This window comes from Pelophylax lessonae (genome assembly GCF_965119305.1).
Source record: "Pelophylax lessonae genome assembly, chromosome: 6".
Classification (NCBI taxonomy): Eukaryota; Metazoa; Chordata; class Amphibia; order Anura; family Ranidae; genus Pelophylax; species Pelophylax lessonae.
In genome coordinates, this window is record NC_138773.1 from 9,087,132 (window position 1) to 9,105,007 (window position 17,876).

A 17,876-nucleotide genomic window follows, 5' to 3' on the forward strand; every position below is an offset into this window, starting at 1 on the left:
CCACTGGTCCTCTTCAATGGCTGTGCAAAGTTGCTGGATATTGGCAGGACCTGGAACACGCTGTCCTATACGCCAATTCAGAGCATCCCAAACATGCTCAATGTGTCACATGTCCGGTGAGTATGCTGGCCATGCAAGAACTGGGATGTTTTCAGCTTCCAGGAATTGTGTACAGATCCTTGCACCATGGGGCTGTGCATTATCATGCTTCAACATGAGGTGATGGTCGTGGATGAATGGCACAACAATGGGCCTCAGGATCTCATCACGGTATCTCTCTGCATTCGAAATGGCATCAATAAAATGTACCTGTGTTCATTGTCCATAACATACGCCTGCCCATACCATAACCCCACCACTACCATGGGCCAATCGATCCACAACTTTGCACGCTGTCTGCCACCTGCTCTGTACAGTGAAAACCGGGATTCTCCTGTGAAGAGAGCACCTCTCCATAGTGCCAGATGCCTTTGAATGTGAGCATTTGCCCACTCAAGTCGGTTACGATGACAAACTGCAGTCAGGTGGAGACCCCGATGAGGACGACAAACATGCAGATGAGCTTCCCTGAGACTTTTACTTACAGTGTGCGCAGAAATTCTTTGGTTATGCAAACCGATTGTTGCAGCTGCTGTCCGGGTGGCTGACCATCTTGGAGATGAAGATGCTGGATGTGGAGGTCCTGGGCTGGTGTGGTTACACGTGGTCTGCGGTTGTGAGGCCGGTTGGATGTACTGCCAAATTCTCTGAAGCCCCTTTGGAGACGGCTTATGGTAGAGAAATGAATGTTTCATTCACGGGCAACAGCTCTGGTGGACATTCCTTCAGTCAGCATGCCAATTGCACGCTCCCTCAAAACTTGCGACATCTGTAACATTGTGCTGTGTGATAAAACTGCACATTAGAGTGGCCTTTTATTGTGGCCAGCCTAAGGCACACCTGTGCAATAATCATGCTGTCCAATCAGCATCTTGATATGCCACACCTGTGAGGTGGATGGATTATCTTGGCAAAGGAGAAGCGCTCACTAACACAGATTTACACAGATTTGTGAACAATATTTGAGAGAAATAGGACTTTTGTGTACATAGAAAAAGTCTTAGATCTTTAACCACTTTCAGACCGGAGGATTTGGCTGCTCAAAGACCAGGCCCTATTTTGCGATTCGGCACTGTGTTACTTTAACGGACAATTGCACGGCCGTACGACGCTGTACCCAAGCAAAATTGACGTCCTTTTTTCCCACGAATAGAGTTTTGTTTTGGTGGCATTTGATCACCTGTGCGATTTTTATTTTTTGCGCTATAAACAAAAAAGAGCAACAATTTAAAAAAAAATAACGATATTATTCACATTTTTTTTATATGAAATTCTCAAAAAAAAATGTAAAAATCAATTTTTTTTTAAATTTTAGGCCAATTTGTTTTCTGTGACGTATTTTTGGATTAAAAATTCACAATAAGCGTATTTTGATTGGTTTGCGCAAAAGTTATTGCGTTTACGAACTATGGGAAAGATTTATGTCATTTTCATTGTTTTGTTTTTTTTACTAGTAATGCGGGACTGCGACATTGCAGCGGACAGATCGGACCCCTAACTGACATTTTTGACACTTTTGGGGGTACCAGTGACATTACTACAGTAATCAGTGCTAAAAATATGCACTGTTACTGTAAAAATGACACTGGCAGGGAAGGGGTAACAGTACTGGTGATCAAGGGGTTAAATGTGTCTCTAGGGGCGTGATTCTAACTGTCAAGGGGCGTGGCTTGTGAAGTAATCACAGAGACATGCGGTCCTATATAGCAGGATCACATAGCCTCTGTGATCACTTCAGGGAGAATGACAGACGGCTGTGTTTACATCAGCCGTCTGTCCTTCTCTCTCAGCTGCGGGAGATCGCGAGTGGCCGGCGGTGGGAGAGCGCCTCTGGCAACGCCCGTAGCTTCACCCAGGTGAACGCCGTACATGTATGGCACTTTGCCTAGGAGCGCCAGCCTGCCGCAGTACATCTGCGGCGGCTGGGGCTAAAGTGGTTAAGCTCAGCTCATGAAAAATGGGGGTAAAAACAAAAGTGTTGCATTGATAATTTTCTTCAGTGTAGCTGGAAAGGATTTGGGTTCATGAGAAGAACAGCCCACTGTCCGGGTTACACAAAGGACAATAAATATGCTGAGCATTATAGGAATGTGTAGAGCCCCTTCATTTCTCAGCTCACCATTCACATGACTGTAGAGGTAAAGCCAGGAGGAAATGTTTTTATTATTATTATTATTATAAAGGATTTATATAGCGCCGGCAGTTTGCACAGCGCTTTACAATATAAGGGAAGACAATACAGTTACAATACAATTCAATATAGGAGGATTTAGAGGGCCCTGCTCGTTAGAGCTTACAATCTAGAATGGGGGTCAAGTGAAACAAAAGGCAATAGCTGTGGGGGATGGGCAGATGGAGAAAAAGGGAGGTACAGTTGTTAGGTGTGGGTAGGATAGGCTTCTCTGAAGAGGAGGGTTTTCAGAGATTGTCTAAAAGCTAATAAAGTAGGAGATAATCGGACAGATAAGGGTAAGGAGTTCCATAGGATTGGAGAGGCTCTGGTAAAGTCCTGGAGGCGAGCAGGGGAGGTGGTGACGAGGGGGCTAGAGAGCAGGAGGTTTTGAGAGGAACGAAGAGAGCGATTAGGTTGGTGTTTTGAGACTAGGCTAGAGATGTAGCTGGGGCTAAGCTGTGGATGGCTTTGTAAGATGTTGTAAGTATTTAGAATTTAATTTGTTGAGTGAGCGGAAGCCAGTGGAGGGATTGACAGAGAGGAGCAGCGGACACTGAGCGATTGGTGAGGTGGATGAGTCTGGCGGCAGCATTTATGATGGATTGAAGGGGGGAGGAGCCTGTGTAGAGGTAAGCCAATGAGAAGGGAATTACAGTAGTTGAGGCGTGAGATGACCAGGGAGTGAACTAGGAGCTTTGTTGCGTCTTTGGTTAGAAAGGGGCGAAATGAATATGGTCTGTGTCAGAAGAGGACAGATTTGGGCAGTTATTGAACGTTTAATAGTCAGGGCTTAAAGGAGAACAAAGCAGCAATACTAAAATATGCAAAGGGCATTAAAGCAAACCATTTAAAATATATTTTGTGGCCCCATCCCTTTCTGTTTTTGATGCTCTGGCTTATTAAAATGCTGAATCTGTGGAGGAATACTATAGGAGGTCACATAAGCAACATGAAATTACAACTCCAAGCTGTCATTGTATTCTGGCCGGCCTGGATAGTAGCAGACATTGTTCACAGCCCTGGTAATGGGAAGCAATGACAGACCTTAGTCTGGTCTCCGGAAGGCACCACTGACTTTGGAAGATAAGAGCCACATGGAGAATTGAATATAAGTCAGTGTGAGCGGCCAAAACTCAATACCAACACTGATTCGCTGCTCATTCTACATTTGTAGCCCAAAGCACTTGGTGGCAAACCAGGGACACTGGCCAAACGGATTTTGTATGTAATCTAAAAGGACCACTTCCCCTCCGCTGATTTACAAATTTTACAATGTTCAATAACATATCAGTTTGTATTTTATCACATCAACCCTAGATTCAGTATATGTCTGTCTGTGTGACTGGTAGGTAGACTGTAATCCTGATGTATGAAGTGGATCCTGATATATACATCACTCTGGAATATGTTGGTGCTATATAAACATCGGAAATACATTTCTACAGGACTGGACCCCAGCTGGACGGTTACAATATCTGAGTGCAATCTCAGCTCATTCAGCTCTACATCTGTATCTGGGAAAGGTACCAAGGAAAAGTGACTCACATTATGTAGGTGCTGATAGCGGTTAGAAGGTTGATCTCCATATCTAATGGATAAGAACAATGAAAGTTAATGGGGTACTCGTCTCTTACAATCACTCCGTCAGATTGTGATGCCAGGTATACGGTATTTGTATATGTGATCTCAGTTCCATTGTTCTGAAAAATAACATTTACAGTAAAAAGTCAAATACAATTCCAGGCAAAAATATTTTTCTTTTTACTCTATGGCAAATACAACTTATTGTATATTATTGTCATGTATCCAGCTCATTTCTTCTGCAGTCTGTCACTCAGTGTGAGCTGCCATTTTAGTCAAAGCGAGGCAACAAATGAGTAAGCTTCTCAATAAAGTGATCAATGATTGGTTTACTGATTGCTCTCTGTCTGTCCTCATTGTATTCTCTACCATAGAGATCATTCACCTCCTCGACTAAGTCACCTTTCACTGCTCATTTGGCTTTCCTGTTCTTGAGGGGAAATCCAGAGCTCAGTTACATTGTTACAGTTGCTGAGCCCAATATGTTATAAACATTTGTAAATTTTTATCCAAATTTTATCCAAATCCAAATACTAGTGGTTTTCTACTATCAGATCACTACAGGAAGTATGTTGCATATTTGAAACATATCAGGTACATCCTTTATTTTTATTAAACTGTGCTCTCTTTGCGGGGCTTGGTTTGACCTCGTAGGAAGATGGCCGCTTAGCCTGTGAGCTCCCGCCGACAGAGGACACAATCCTTTCCCATCGGAGGCTTTGCAAAGTTTTTATGCCATCTGCCATGGGGACCTCATCCCTCAGCTACGAGATCCCATTCTCCCCGTGAAAATAGCAGCTGTCTGAGCCAGAACATCCCAGAGATATTTAGAAAGCAAAGCCGACAGCATGGCGACTGCACCGCAGGGCACCTCAGCATCCATCAGCCAGATGGCGATGGACCTGGCATAGACTCATCTACCGCCATCCAAAGGAGAGGGCTCTCTCCTACACCACCAAAAGTTTAGCCTCAATGACCTACGCACCATAGTGACGGACATTGAGGATACGTTGTCAGCGGCAATCGCTGACCTATGCCATGATATTCAACCACTTGCTGGCAGGGTGCAGGAGGTGGAAAAGGAGGGGGCACATCAGGACACAGCTCTATGCCACATGAATCAAAAGGTAGACACTCACACCTTGCAATTAAAAGATCTTCACAGGCATATGGAGGATTTCGACAATCAAAGAAGATGGCATAATCTTAGGGTAAGAGACATCCTGAAATCAGTAGACCGGGAACAGCTACTACCCACTGTGACCAGCCTATTCAACAACCTCCTTGACAGACCATCTTCTACTCCATCAGGCTCTTAGGCACCGAAGCGGAGTAGCAGAACCACTGTGTGATGTAGTCAGCTGCCTGACATACTTTCTGCTTAAGAAGGAGATTCTACGGAAAGAACAAAATAGAATTCAGCAATCAAATGGAGGTACTGATGTCCGCATATACTAAGATCTATCAAACATCACCTTCCATTATCGTAAATACCTTCACCCCCTGCTGGAGATTCTTTTTACCAAAGGGATCCACTATAGGTGGAAGTTCCTCTTCTGCCTGTCGGCATTTACTCAAGGCCGCACAGCCTTCTTAAGGGTGCTGGAAGATCTTCCACAATTTTGCGGGACTCTGAACATCCCTCTGGTTTAAGTTCCCAGCTGGTACGCAGACTTCCACCCTACCACCATGAAACCACCACCGGTCAGAAGTAAACCCATGGAAGCTCAAGACCAATGATACCACAGGCACTGATCATCTTCTGCAGCAAGACCACATGCCTCCCTTCCTATGTCACATCATGGTTAGAGCACCATGAAATCTCCACAATTACGAGGGGCTCAGTGCGACCATAAATATGGTCCCAACTAAAGCTCCTAACAGCAGATAGGTTCCCACCTTGGTTAGTCTTTTGTTCTATGTTCACTGTTTGCTTCCCTGTTGAGACCCCCCACCCAGACAGGGTAAAAGTGATAATAAGTACGTTATTACATTGTATCCACCTCCCCTGATTCAACCCAAGGCTTTATGCATTGTGGCCAAGTTATCCCCATTGCAAGCAAATCTTTCTATTTGTCAGCTATCCCGGAATTTGATCATCACTAGTGTTGAGCGAACACGGACTGTATTATTTGTGTTCGTAATGAATAATTGGATTTTTGTTACCCGAACACGGACACCGACACTTTACTGTATGTTCGGGTAAAAAATCCGTGTTTGGTCGTTTTATTTCCGGGTTTTGCATGTTTTGGCGCTCTTTTCATAGCGGGCTTTCAACAGCCAATCAACAATCGTTTAACTGGTGTGCCTTAAGCCATCCCAGCCATGCCTGCAAATGTATCAGTAGCTGTGATTGGCCGTCTGAAGCATGTGACCAAGTCTTTATAAGTTCGAGGCAGCCGCAGCGGCGTCATTCTGCTGCTTAGATCAGGGACAGAGCACACATACGTGCTGATTAGGGAAAGACAGGCAGGGAAAACAAATTGGTGTCCGGATAGAATTGAGGGACAGGTCGGAGTGTTTAGGCAGGGCGAGTTGTAGGCATTTTAGGGATAGAGTCTGCTGAATTATAGGGTCAGTGTGTTCTACAAACTACAATCGATATTGCTGTGTGGTGTGGGGACTGCACTTAATCCTGATCTACGATCTCTTCTCAATCCTGTTAGGGAGAGGCTGCTGCTGAATTTTAGGGAAACTGTGTTCTACAAACTACAATCGATATTGCTGTGTGGGGTGGGGTCTGCACTTAGTCCCGATCTACGATCTCTTCTCAATCCTGTTAGGGAGAGGCTGCTGCTGAATTTTAGGGAAACTGTGTTCTACAAACTACAATCGATATTGCTGTGTGGTGTGGGATAGGAAATAGGCAAGTGTCAGTGATCCACATCCATTTTTCTGTGTGTGAGCTGCAGTGAACACAATCTTTTTGGGCTGCAGTGAACAAAATCCTTTTAGGGTGCAGTGAACACAATCTTTTTGGGGTGCAGTGAACAAAATCCTTTTTGGGGTGCAGTGAACAACATCCTTTTTGGGGTGCAGTGAACACAATCTTTTTGGGGTGCAGTGAACAAAATCCTTTGTGGGGTGCAGTGAACACAATCTTTGTGGGGTGCGGTGAACACAATCTTTTTGGGATGCAGTGAACAAAATCCTTTTTGGGGTGCAGTGAACAACATCCTTTTTGGGGTGCAGTGAACAACATCCTTTTAGGGTGCAGTGAACACAATCTTTGTGGGGTGCAGTGAACAACATCCTTTTAGGGTGCAGTGAACACAATCTTTGTGGGGTACAGTGAACAGAATCTTTGTGGGGTGCAGTGAACACAATCTTTGGGGGGTACAGTGAACACAATCTTTTTGGGGTGCAGTGAACAAAATCCTTTTAGGGTGCAGTGAACACAATCTTTGTGGGGTGCAGTGAACAAAATCATTTTTGGGGTGCAGTGAACACAATCTTTTTGGGGTGCAGTGAAAAAAATCCTTTGTGGGGTGCAGTGAACACAATCTTTGTGGGTGCAGTGAACACAATCTTTTTGGGGTGCAGTGAACAACATCCTTTTTGGGGTGCAGTGAACAACATCCTTTTAGGGTGCAGTGAACACAATCTTTGTGGGGTACAGTGAACAGAATCTTTGTGGGGTGCAGTGAACACAATCTTTGGGGGGTACAGTGAACACAATCTTTTTGGGGTGCAGTGAACAAAATCCTTTTAGGGTGCAGTGAACACAATCTTTGTGGGGTGCAGTGAACAAAATCCTTTTTGGGGTGCAGTGAACACAATCTTTGTGGGGTGCAGTGAACACAATCTTTTTGGGGTGCAGTGAAAAAAATCCTTTTTGGGGTGCAGTGAACAAAATCCTTTTTGGGGTGCAGTGAACAACATCCTTTTTGGGGTGCAGTGAACAAAATCCTTTTAGGGTGCAGTGAACACAATCTTTGTGGGGTACAGTGAACACAATCTTTGTGGGATGCAGTGAACACAATCTTTGTGGGGTACAGTGAACACAATCTTTGTGGGGTGCAGTGAACACAATCTTTGTGGGGTACAGTGAACACAATCTCATACTTCTGAAGATTTCAGGGTGCTGCCTGTTCCATACTCCTCCTACTCCTCATCCATCCTTTTAGGGGTACAAACAATAGGAATTGGGGCCTAGTGTGGTGGTGTACGTGTGAGATACATACACTTTTTTTTTATCATATTTTCTATTCCGCTATTCAATTAAAACCTTTAGGGATCAATTAAATTGCGTGATAGTCTGTGTCGGTACGTGTGAGATCCACCTTTCCAAGTTTTTGGGGTTCATCTCATACTTCTGAAGATTTGAGGGTGCTGCCTGTTCCATACTCCTCCTCCTACTCCTCATCCATCCTTTTAGGGGTACAAACAATAGTAATTGGGGCCTAGTGTGGTGGTGTACGTGTGAGATACATACACTTTCTTTTTGATCATATTTTCTATTCCGCTATTCAATTAAAACCTTTGGGGATCAATTAAATTGCGTGATAGTCTGTGTCGGTACGTGTGAGATCCACCTTTCCAAGTTTTTGGGGTTCATCTCATACTTCTGAAGATTTGAGGGTGCTGCCTGTTCCATACTCCTCCTCCTACTCCTCATCCATCCTTTTAGGGGTATAAACAATAGTAATTGGGGCCTAGTGTGGTTGTGTACGTGCGAGATACATACACTTTTTTGGATCATATTTCCTATTCCGCTATTCAATAAAAACCTTTCTAGGGCAAGATCTTAAATTACAGAAATATGAGGAGATCGTCAAATAAGGGCCGTGGCCTGGGTCGTGGTGCTGCTGGTAGAGCTCCTGTTGCAAGGAGAGGACGTGGTCGATCTGTGCCAGCTACACGCACAAGTGAAACACCTTCCTCAAGTGTGAGTAGGCGACAGAACCTGCAGCAGTATTTGGTAAGGCATCAAGTGATGAGGCCTGAAGAAGTACAGGCGATAGTAGATTGGGTTGCTGACAGTGCCTCCAGTTCCTTCACATTGTCTCCCACCCAGTCTACTGCAGAAAGGTCACAGTTGGCACCTGCAGCCGATGTCCAACCGTCTTTCACCTCACCCCCTTGCAAATCAGGAAAGCAGTCTGAGCCCCAAGCCATACAGCAGTCTCTTCTTCTTTTTGAGGACTCTGTCAGCAGGGTTTCCCAGGGCCATCCACCTAGCCCTGCCCCAGAAGTGGAAGAGATTGAGTGCAGCGATGCCCAACCACTTATTTCTCAAGATGAGTACATGCAAGGACCATCGCAGCACGTCTCCGATGATGACGAAACGCAGGTGCCAACTGCTGCGGCGTTCAGCATTGTGGAGACCGACAAGGAGGGCAGGGGTGAAGACTGGGTGGAAGATGATGTGGAGGACGATGAGGTCCTCGACCCCACATGGAATGAACGTCATGCAGGTGACCTGAGTAGTTTGGAGGAAGAGGCGGTGGTCGCACAGAGCCACCAGCACAGCAGAAGAGGGAGCAGGGTGCAGAAGTGGAGCAGCCGTGCCCTAGACACTACGCCCGCTACTGCCCAATGCAGCAAGGGAACGAGCGCACCAAAGTCAGCTCAAAGGAGTTCTCTAGCGTGGAAGATCTTTAGAAAATGTGCTGATGACAGGACACGAGTGGTTTGCACCCTGTGCAATCAGAGCTTGAAGCGAGGCATAAACCTTCTCAACCTGAGCACAACCTGCATGATCAGGCATCTAAGTGCAAAGCACGAGCTGCAGTGGAGTAGACACCTTCAAAACCAAGAAACGTCTCTGGCTCATCCTGCTTCCTCTTCTGCTGCAGTCTCGGCCGCTCCAGCCACATCTGTAGTCATACCGACACCTGCCACCCCACAAACAGACGATCTGTCAGCAACACCACCACCTGGGCCACCAACAACCATCTCCACAATGTCCCGTGGAAGCGTTCAGCTTTCCATCTCCCAAACACTTGAGAGCAAGAGGAAGTACCCCCCTACCCACCCGCGATCCCTGGCCCTGAATGCCAGCATTTCACAATTATTGGCCTTTGAAATGCTGTCATTCCGTCTGGTGGAGACGCACAGTTTTAAAAAGCTTATGTCGGTGGCTGTCCCACAGTACGTTGTGCCCAGCCGCCACTACTTTTCCAGGCAAGCCATCCCTTCCCTGCACAACCAAGTGGGGGAAAAAATCAGGTGTGCACTGCGCAACGCTATCTGTGCCAAGGTCCAACTAACTACCGATACGTGGACCAGTAAGCACGGTCAGGGGCGTTATATCTCCCTAACGGCACACTGGGTAAATGCAGTGGCGGATGGGCCTGAGGCGGATAGCAATTTGGCGCATGTCCTTCCACCACCGAGGATTGCAGGGCGCTTCAGTTTGCCTCCTGTTCCTAACTCCTCCTACTCCGCTTCCTCATCCTCTACCGCCTCCTCATCCGGACAGCGTAACACCTTCACCACCAACTTCAGCACGGCCAGGGGTAAACGACAGCAGGCAGATTCACAACTTGTCTGTTTGGGGGACAAACCACACACCGCGCAGGAGTTGTGGAGGAGCATGGAACAGCAGACAAATGAGTGGTTGCTGCCAGCGAGCCTCAAGCCCGGCCTGGTGGTGTGCGATAATGGGCGAAATCTCATAGCAGCTCTGGGCCTAGCCGGTTTGACACACATCCCTTGCCTGGCGCATGTGCTGAATTTGGTGGTGCAGAGGTTCCTTAAAAACTACCCCGATATGTCAGAGCTGCTGCAGAAAGTGCGGGCCGTCTGTGCGCACTTTCGGCGTTCTCACCCTGCTGCTGCTCGCCTGGCAGCGCTGCAGCGTAACTTCGGCCTTCCCGCTCACCGCCTCATATGTGACGTGCCCACAAGGTGGAACTCCACCTTGCACATGCTGCAAAGACTGTGCGAGCAGCAGCAGGCCATAGTGGAGTTTCAGCGGCAGCACGCACGCGTGAGTCGCTCTGCGGAACAGCACCACTTCACCACCAATAACTGGGCCTCCATGCGAGACCTGTGTGCCTTGTTGCGCTGTTTTGAGTACTCCACCAACATGGCCAGTGGCGATGACGCCGTTCTCAGCTTAACTATCCCACTTCTATGCCTCCTTGAAAAAACAATTCGGGCGATGATGGAAGAGGATGTGGCACAGGATGAGGAGGAGGAGGAGGAGGAGGATGAAGAGGTAACATTTCCAAGGCTTTCAGGGCAGTCATTCGCAAGGGGCTCCAAGGGTGGGTTCCTGCACACACAAACGCCAGGGACACAATTGTCCAGCAGGGGCATAGTTCTGGAGGATGAGGAGGATGAGGAGGAGGAGGAGATGGAGGAGGAGATGGAACCATGTTCACAGCAGGGTGGCACCCAGGCCAGCTCATGGCCATCACTGGTGCGTGGCTGGGGGGATACAGAGGACACGGACGATACACCTCCCACAGAGGACAGCCTTTCGTTGCCTCTGGGCAGCCTGGCACACATGAGCGATTACATGCTGCAGTGTCTCCACAACGACCGCCGAGTTGCCCACATTCTAAGTTGTGCTGATTACTGGGTGGCCACGCTGCTGGATCCCCGTTTCAAGGACAACGTACCGTCCTTAATTCACTCACTGGAGCGCGATCGCGAGTACAAGCGCACGCTGGTAGACGCGATGCTGCTGGCATTCCCATCTGACAGCGGGGCCACAGTGGAAGCACAAGGCAGAGGAGGAGGAGTAGGAGGAGGAGGAGGTCGCCAACGCAACCAGGGCACCGCCAGCACCTCAGAAGGCAGGGTTAGCATGGCCGAAATGTGGAAAAGCTTTGTCAGCATGCCACAACAAACAGCAGCACCAGCAGCTCAGATGAAACGTCTTAGCAGGATGCAGCATTTTACCAACATGGTGGAGCAGTATGTGTGCACACGCCTAGACGTACTGAATGAGGGGTCTGCCCCCTTCAACTTCTGGGTCTCCAAGTTGGGCACATGGCCTGAGCTTGCCCTTTACGCCTTGGAGGTGCTGGCGTGCCCTGCAGCCAGTGTATTATCTGAACGGGTATTTAGCACGGCTGGGGGCGTTATCACAGACAAGCGCAGCCGCCTGTCCAGAGACAATGTGGACAAGCTCATGTTCATTAAAATGAACCAGGCATGGATCCCACGGGACTTTTCCGTACCTTGTGCAGAATAGCAATGGATACCGACCTTATCCAGCCATTGTTCCATTTTTGCTCTTTCTCACTCTTTTGGGGTGTACCCTCATTTAAAATTTGTGAAAAGAAGCAGTGTTGGCTACCTCGTCCTCCTCCTCACGGCCAGATTAACGTAGGAGCTATTGGAGCTGCAGATAGAGGCCCCTACCTTTATATAGGCCCCGGGTTGGCCATATTCACTGTTAACGCTCTTCTGTCACTTGTAAACACAGAAGTCTGGCTTCTATGCTCGCTTCCCCAGGCAGCACCCTCAGAACCTCCCCACACAGCGCGAAGGCCGGACAAGGAGGGACAGTTGCCGATGCATGGATGTGTTTATGGGCTTCAGAGACAGCATCCCATGTTGAATTTGGCATGCATGGCTGCACCCTTCCTCCTCTGGGTGCATGCCAAGGCACGGCCCTTAAGGCCCTTCAAAATCCTCAGCACCAAGACCATGAGGCTCTTAATCCGGCCCTGGTCCTCCTCCACCGCCGCTTCCACCTACACCGCCCATAGGTGTGCGCAGCCTATTGCATTAGGGTGTGCACCCCAAAGTTGAAATACACATGCATGTGTTTGCCTACATGTACATGGCCCCGATACATTACTCTCCCTGCTGGCAAAGAGAAATAGAGCAGAGCAGGTCCGAGGGAGATCTTTCCCATCTCCTCACTGGCCAACAGAGCGATAATGCTATGTGCCCTAGGTGATTAGGGTGTGCCCAGGCACACCCGGCACACCCTGTGGGCACGCCTATGACACTGCCACATCCACCACCACCTCAACCTCCCTCCTACTCCATATGGGCCTCGTCCTTCAGAGATGAAGAACATTGTTTTATTTTTCTGTTTTTTTTTTTGTTGTTTTAAGTTATTTCCCTATCCACATTTGTTTGCAGAGCACTTGCCATGCTCTTAACTACGTTTTGCTGCCATTTGCAGCACTCTAGCCCTTTCCATTGGTGTTTTAGAGCCATTTTAGTGCCTTAAAGTTCGGGTCCCCATTGACTTCAATGGGGTTCGGTGTCCGGGAAAAGTTCGGCAAAAGTCCGGGACACGGACCCGGACTTTTTTTTAAAGTTCGGCCGAACCCGTCTAACACGGACATCTAGGTGTCCGCTCAACCCTAATCATCACCCCATGTCCTTAACCAGCGTTATACTTACCTACTTTGCTCCACAGAGCCCCCCTGTATCACACTATGGAAGATGAATGGGCCCCTTTTGCACTACCCACAACCCTCCCCCCTGGTGATTAGGCAATATCACACTTCACACGATGTGTCTGCTACCTGAGCCCTATAACTTGGGGTACATACCCTGACTATTTGACTGTCAGTGGTCTTCAACTCCGGTCCTCGGGGCCCACTAACAGGCCAGCATTACCTTGGGGAGATGCAGACTAGAATACTGCAATCACTGAGCAGCAAATGAGATCACCTGTTATGTCATTTAGTTATCTTGCAAACCTGGCCTGTTAGTAGGCCCCGAGTACCGGAGTTAAGGACCACTGATATAATGTATGCAGAAGACCACAGCGAAGCCCTTCCCCAATTTCCCAAATCATTCTTGTTGTGATTATTGCTTATTGTGCCAATACTTCTTATATTCTCTTATATTCTCTCCCACTGCCCCAGTCAGATCCTGTGAAACACCCTTGCTATGGTATCTGAGGAGCAAATTAATATAGTGTATTATCTTAATGTTTCAAGTAGACTATATAAGTCAGATTTTGAACAATTAACCCTGCAAGCTCTTATAAAGCAATATTCTGAGAAACCAGGTAGCATTAGTCCAGTAGTTTCGTAGGGAATATTTTTATGAACTGAATTTTTTTGTCATCGAGCTGTATATTGAAGACAATCCATTGAATACACATAGAGAAGGTTATGTAGGGAAATGGTGATGACCATATTTTCATTCACATTCACAGTGCAAAAATGGACATTTGTTTTTAAAGATCAAATGCCCATTCAAATGTGATGAAGTCTTGGACTGAACAAATGGAGACAATGGTAATGCAAACATTCTATGATTAAAACATCAGGTAGGTAGTGGAAATCTACGTACCTCAATGGATCCCCCACAACTACCATTTGCTGGCCGTGTGATGAAAGTGATGTAACTTTTATTACTTCTTTCAATGATTCCTGGGCAGGAATAATCTCTCAGATGAAAGTATGAGGTGCTATAGCCCAACTTCTCCAGGAGACATTTGCTGAACCTCACTTCTATATTCCCCAGGCCACAGGTGACTTGTGGTTTACGGTCATCTACATAGGTAGAAAGAAGAACCATATTGATACAGTATATGATGCCAATATAAAATATATAATATATGTTACATTATAATATAATATCTACAGTGCTTTGGCATCGAAATCACTCATCTGCTTCACTCTCAAAGGATTGGTTAAAGGATAAGTTCGCCTTTGGGAACATCTTACATTCCTTCACAGAGTTCTGTGAATGGAAGAACTACAACTACCATCAGCCTTTGCTATGGCTTTTAGTTCTCAATGAGCTGCCAGGGTGCTGGTGAGCGCTCTAGGTAATTCATTCATCCTTTATGTCATTCAGTAATTGTCTCCCAGTACGATGTATGGGAAGACAGCGTACTGAGAGAGTCTGCAGTTTCCAGGCGTTGGACCCGCATTCTGATGATCACGGGTGTCATGCCTTTACAGGCTGAAATGTAATAAAAATAATAAATGCACACTTTTTTTTTTACCTGCAAAAAGATGTGCGTTTATCAGGTGAACTTATCCTATTAATGTGTTGACTACATTTAATCAACACATTACACAAACTTTTTAGTTTAAAAAGACCCTTTGCCTGTACACTGGAGGGGAGGGGGAGGGCTAAATGTACTACGTAGCCTCCCTGCTCTAGCAGGAAAGTGACATATGGGACACCTTTTTGCAATTCCCTCATGTTCCTAAGAGACCAGTACTGCAAAGAATAATGGTCTCCATTTTGAAAAGAGAGGGTTATTTCATATGGAGATTTCCTCTAGAAGAACCCTCGTAGAGTTCAAGGACATGCAGACAGTGCTATTCTCCCATGGACATAGTAACCAGTATCTTTGGGAGCACAAAGGGAGGGAGGGACATGCACATTCTCCAATTTGTTATTCATAACAAAAAAAAAAAAGGAAAAAACAAGTTCTTGGATTAAACTGAACCTGTTGTGAACTAAGGTAACACTGCTGATGGAGTGCAGGCACTGAGCATGGAAGTACAATTATTCTACTTTAAATTGGACTCAAAACTTTGGATTTATAGATGCACAAGTCACCACTAAGCTCAACCCCCTCTTAACTTTAAACCACACCCCTTAATATTCACTTGCAAAATGCCACAACCTTTTTGTTGGCCACTAAGGATTTGGCATTTGGCAGCAGAATGGCTGGGGGTGTGGCTTAGAACAAGGAGGAGTCATGAATAACGGCTGAATTAGTCAGAAATCAATGTTCTCAATACAGTTTGAGCCTAATATCTAAGGGGCTCAACTAAGACACAGAAACTCATATTAAGAAAGGAGATGGAACTTTGAGCACTATTAGACGATTGTAAGTCAAAACACATTTAATTTAAAATAATTGTATTTATTTTTTAAATGATTTGTCAAAGCTAAAAAGTTTGCATAATCACCGTCCCCAAAGATACCAGACTATTACGCTTCTATTCCACTTATCAAGCGGAAGTATTCTCAAAGCTGAATGATAACCTGTCTGTAAATAACATTTGTCTAGTTGAGCCAAAATTGTTCCTATCCTGAGCGAACTGTATTTTTTACATTTAAAAAATAATTTTATTAATAAAACAATTTAAACTTTTTTTTTTAATTATCTCCAGCAGAGTATAGAAAGCTCCAACTGGTAATTATGCCTGTTTTCTTCAATTATTGAAAGGGCTTGGATGCAGGGCACTGGATCTGTGATGGGTTCCAAATAGGGCTTTGGGAAAAAAAAGTTTGTCTTTAAAAAAATGCAATAACTCCACTTAGCCTTCTCTTAAAATAAGAATGGTCTGCACAGACTCCTTGGAAGGAACCAAATATGGCCGCCTGGAGCTGTTCTGTACACTGACTACACCCCTAGAAACATCATTTCCTGCTTGTGTGATTGGCTCACCAATTTTCCCAGAAGTCTGCACTAAGATACAAGTCAGATTTCTGGCATCCCCTGCAACAAAAATGTACTTTTTGGTGAGATACTCCCAATAGGAACACGTCTAAAGGGATGCAGGCCCAGCAGCTTTCGTCATTAGTGCTCTGCAGCTGCCACAGCTGATAAATAATTATGAAACCACTCCCATTAGACCCAATCAGCACAGAGGCAGAGAGGATCAAACAGAGATTTCTTCAGAATAACAAAAGGTAGGAATTTGCAACGAAGTTTGTTAAAATCCCTGCAATGTACAGAGATCACCCAGAGGGGAATGTTTTTTTTCTAAATAAAAGTGGAGTTACACTTTAACTGTTTAAGAACATCTTCTCCAGAATGGGCCCCACTGGCCAAGCTGCAGCATTATCTGGTACCCGCTGTGTCCACAGGACACAGCCATTGATAAATCACCATTCCAGGCTGTTGCCAGTACCATGTGATCGCTGTGACCAATCACATGACATTTGTACACAATTGATGGCTTCCATTCATGCCATTCATAATGGACTATTGTGTTGCTAGCTGTGATTGGTCACAGTGATCACATGGTATAGACAGGGCCAATGACAGCCCGACTGTTCCATGTGATTATTGTATATAGGGTTGTGTGGCGCGCTTTTAGAAGTGGAGATGGTGATTAAAATAAATGTGCTTGGGATGAATAAATAAATAAATAGTATGTTCTGTAGTGAGGTAGGTGTGTTGGTTAGTTCTGCAATGCCTATTAAAACATTCAACTCAATTAAGAACTTTTCAAAATTAAAATAATTTTCCACAATGGTGCCAAGTGTTATCAATTGTGAAGTGCTGAGTGCTTATAGTCTAAAATCAATGAGTGAATTCCAATACATAAATCAATAAATAAATTCCATCTGTGCATAAAAATTATTTCCAAACTTCAGTGTATATCCATATGTAAAATAAATACATTTAATCTTAAATAAATAAAGTGCAGTCTTCAGTGAATGTCCATATATACTTTTCACCGCAAAGAATCTGTGCTAATATATTCAGCTGTGCAATTTCCTTATAAAAACAAAGGTGCATCCATGCAAATAATCAGGGTGCAGTGACTCGTTCCTCCACCAGGTGTCACCTATGGGTGTCCTAACTTCTCACCTCAATAGCTTGAAACAATCGCCTGAATATATATTAACCCTCGATTGGGTACTTTCTGGCCCGGATGTCCTGTCTATTGATTCCTTCTGATGATATCTGGTTCCTTAACAGGGGTCTTATCTCGATGTTTCTATGGTCCTTAGTGATCCCAATCTGCTAGCGTGACCTCGGGCTCATTAGACAAAGAGAGCCATCGTGGTGTAGTATGTTAAGATCACTTTTATTAATAAAACAAAGTATCGCACTTACATTTCATTGTAAGAGTACAAGCATGAAGGAAAAAACTCGGCGGCGTTGGGAGACACTTCGCTCCGGTCCGTAACGTCACTTCCGGTTAACTGGCGGCTCCTCCTACGCGTTACGTCACATCACGTGACTTCCTCAGGGAGTGGCCTACTAGCGGATGTGACGTTAATTTATATTTGTTGGGCCGGAAGTGTCGGCTCGGCTATTTTGTTGGAGGCTAATGCACGCAATAGCGGCGGATGTAAACAATCCCTCGTATTGCTTCTTATTGCCGAATTCATTTATACAAATACTTGCTTTTTTATATATATATGAATCCCGGAAGTGAGGTTTTTGGCT

General features: G+C 45.7%; 2 protein-coding genes across 2 annotated transcripts in view; both read right to left on the reverse strand.

Annotated features, from left to right (window-relative positions):
* LOC309558391 (uncharacterized protein) overlaps positions 1 to 17,876 on the reverse strand; it is a gene marked incomplete at its 3' end in the record, with an annotated part of 897,500 nt that overhangs the window by 804,787 nt on the left and 74,837 nt on the right. The gene's annotated exons all lie outside the window — the stretch shown is intronic.
* The window catches only part of LOC309557610 (uromodulin-like), a gene marked incomplete at its 5' end in the record, with an annotated part of 75,839 nt that overhangs the window by 20,721 nt on the left and 37,242 nt on the right, over positions 1 to 17,876 (reverse strand). Inside the window, 2 exons of the mRNA XM_082260401.1 lie at positions 3,818 to 3,972; positions 14,075 to 14,277. Of these exons, the coding sequence (XP_082116527.1) occupies positions 3,818 to 3,972; positions 14,075 to 14,277 (358 nt within the window). The remainder of the gene's footprint in view (positions 1 to 3,817; positions 3,973 to 14,074; positions 14,278 to 17,876) is intronic.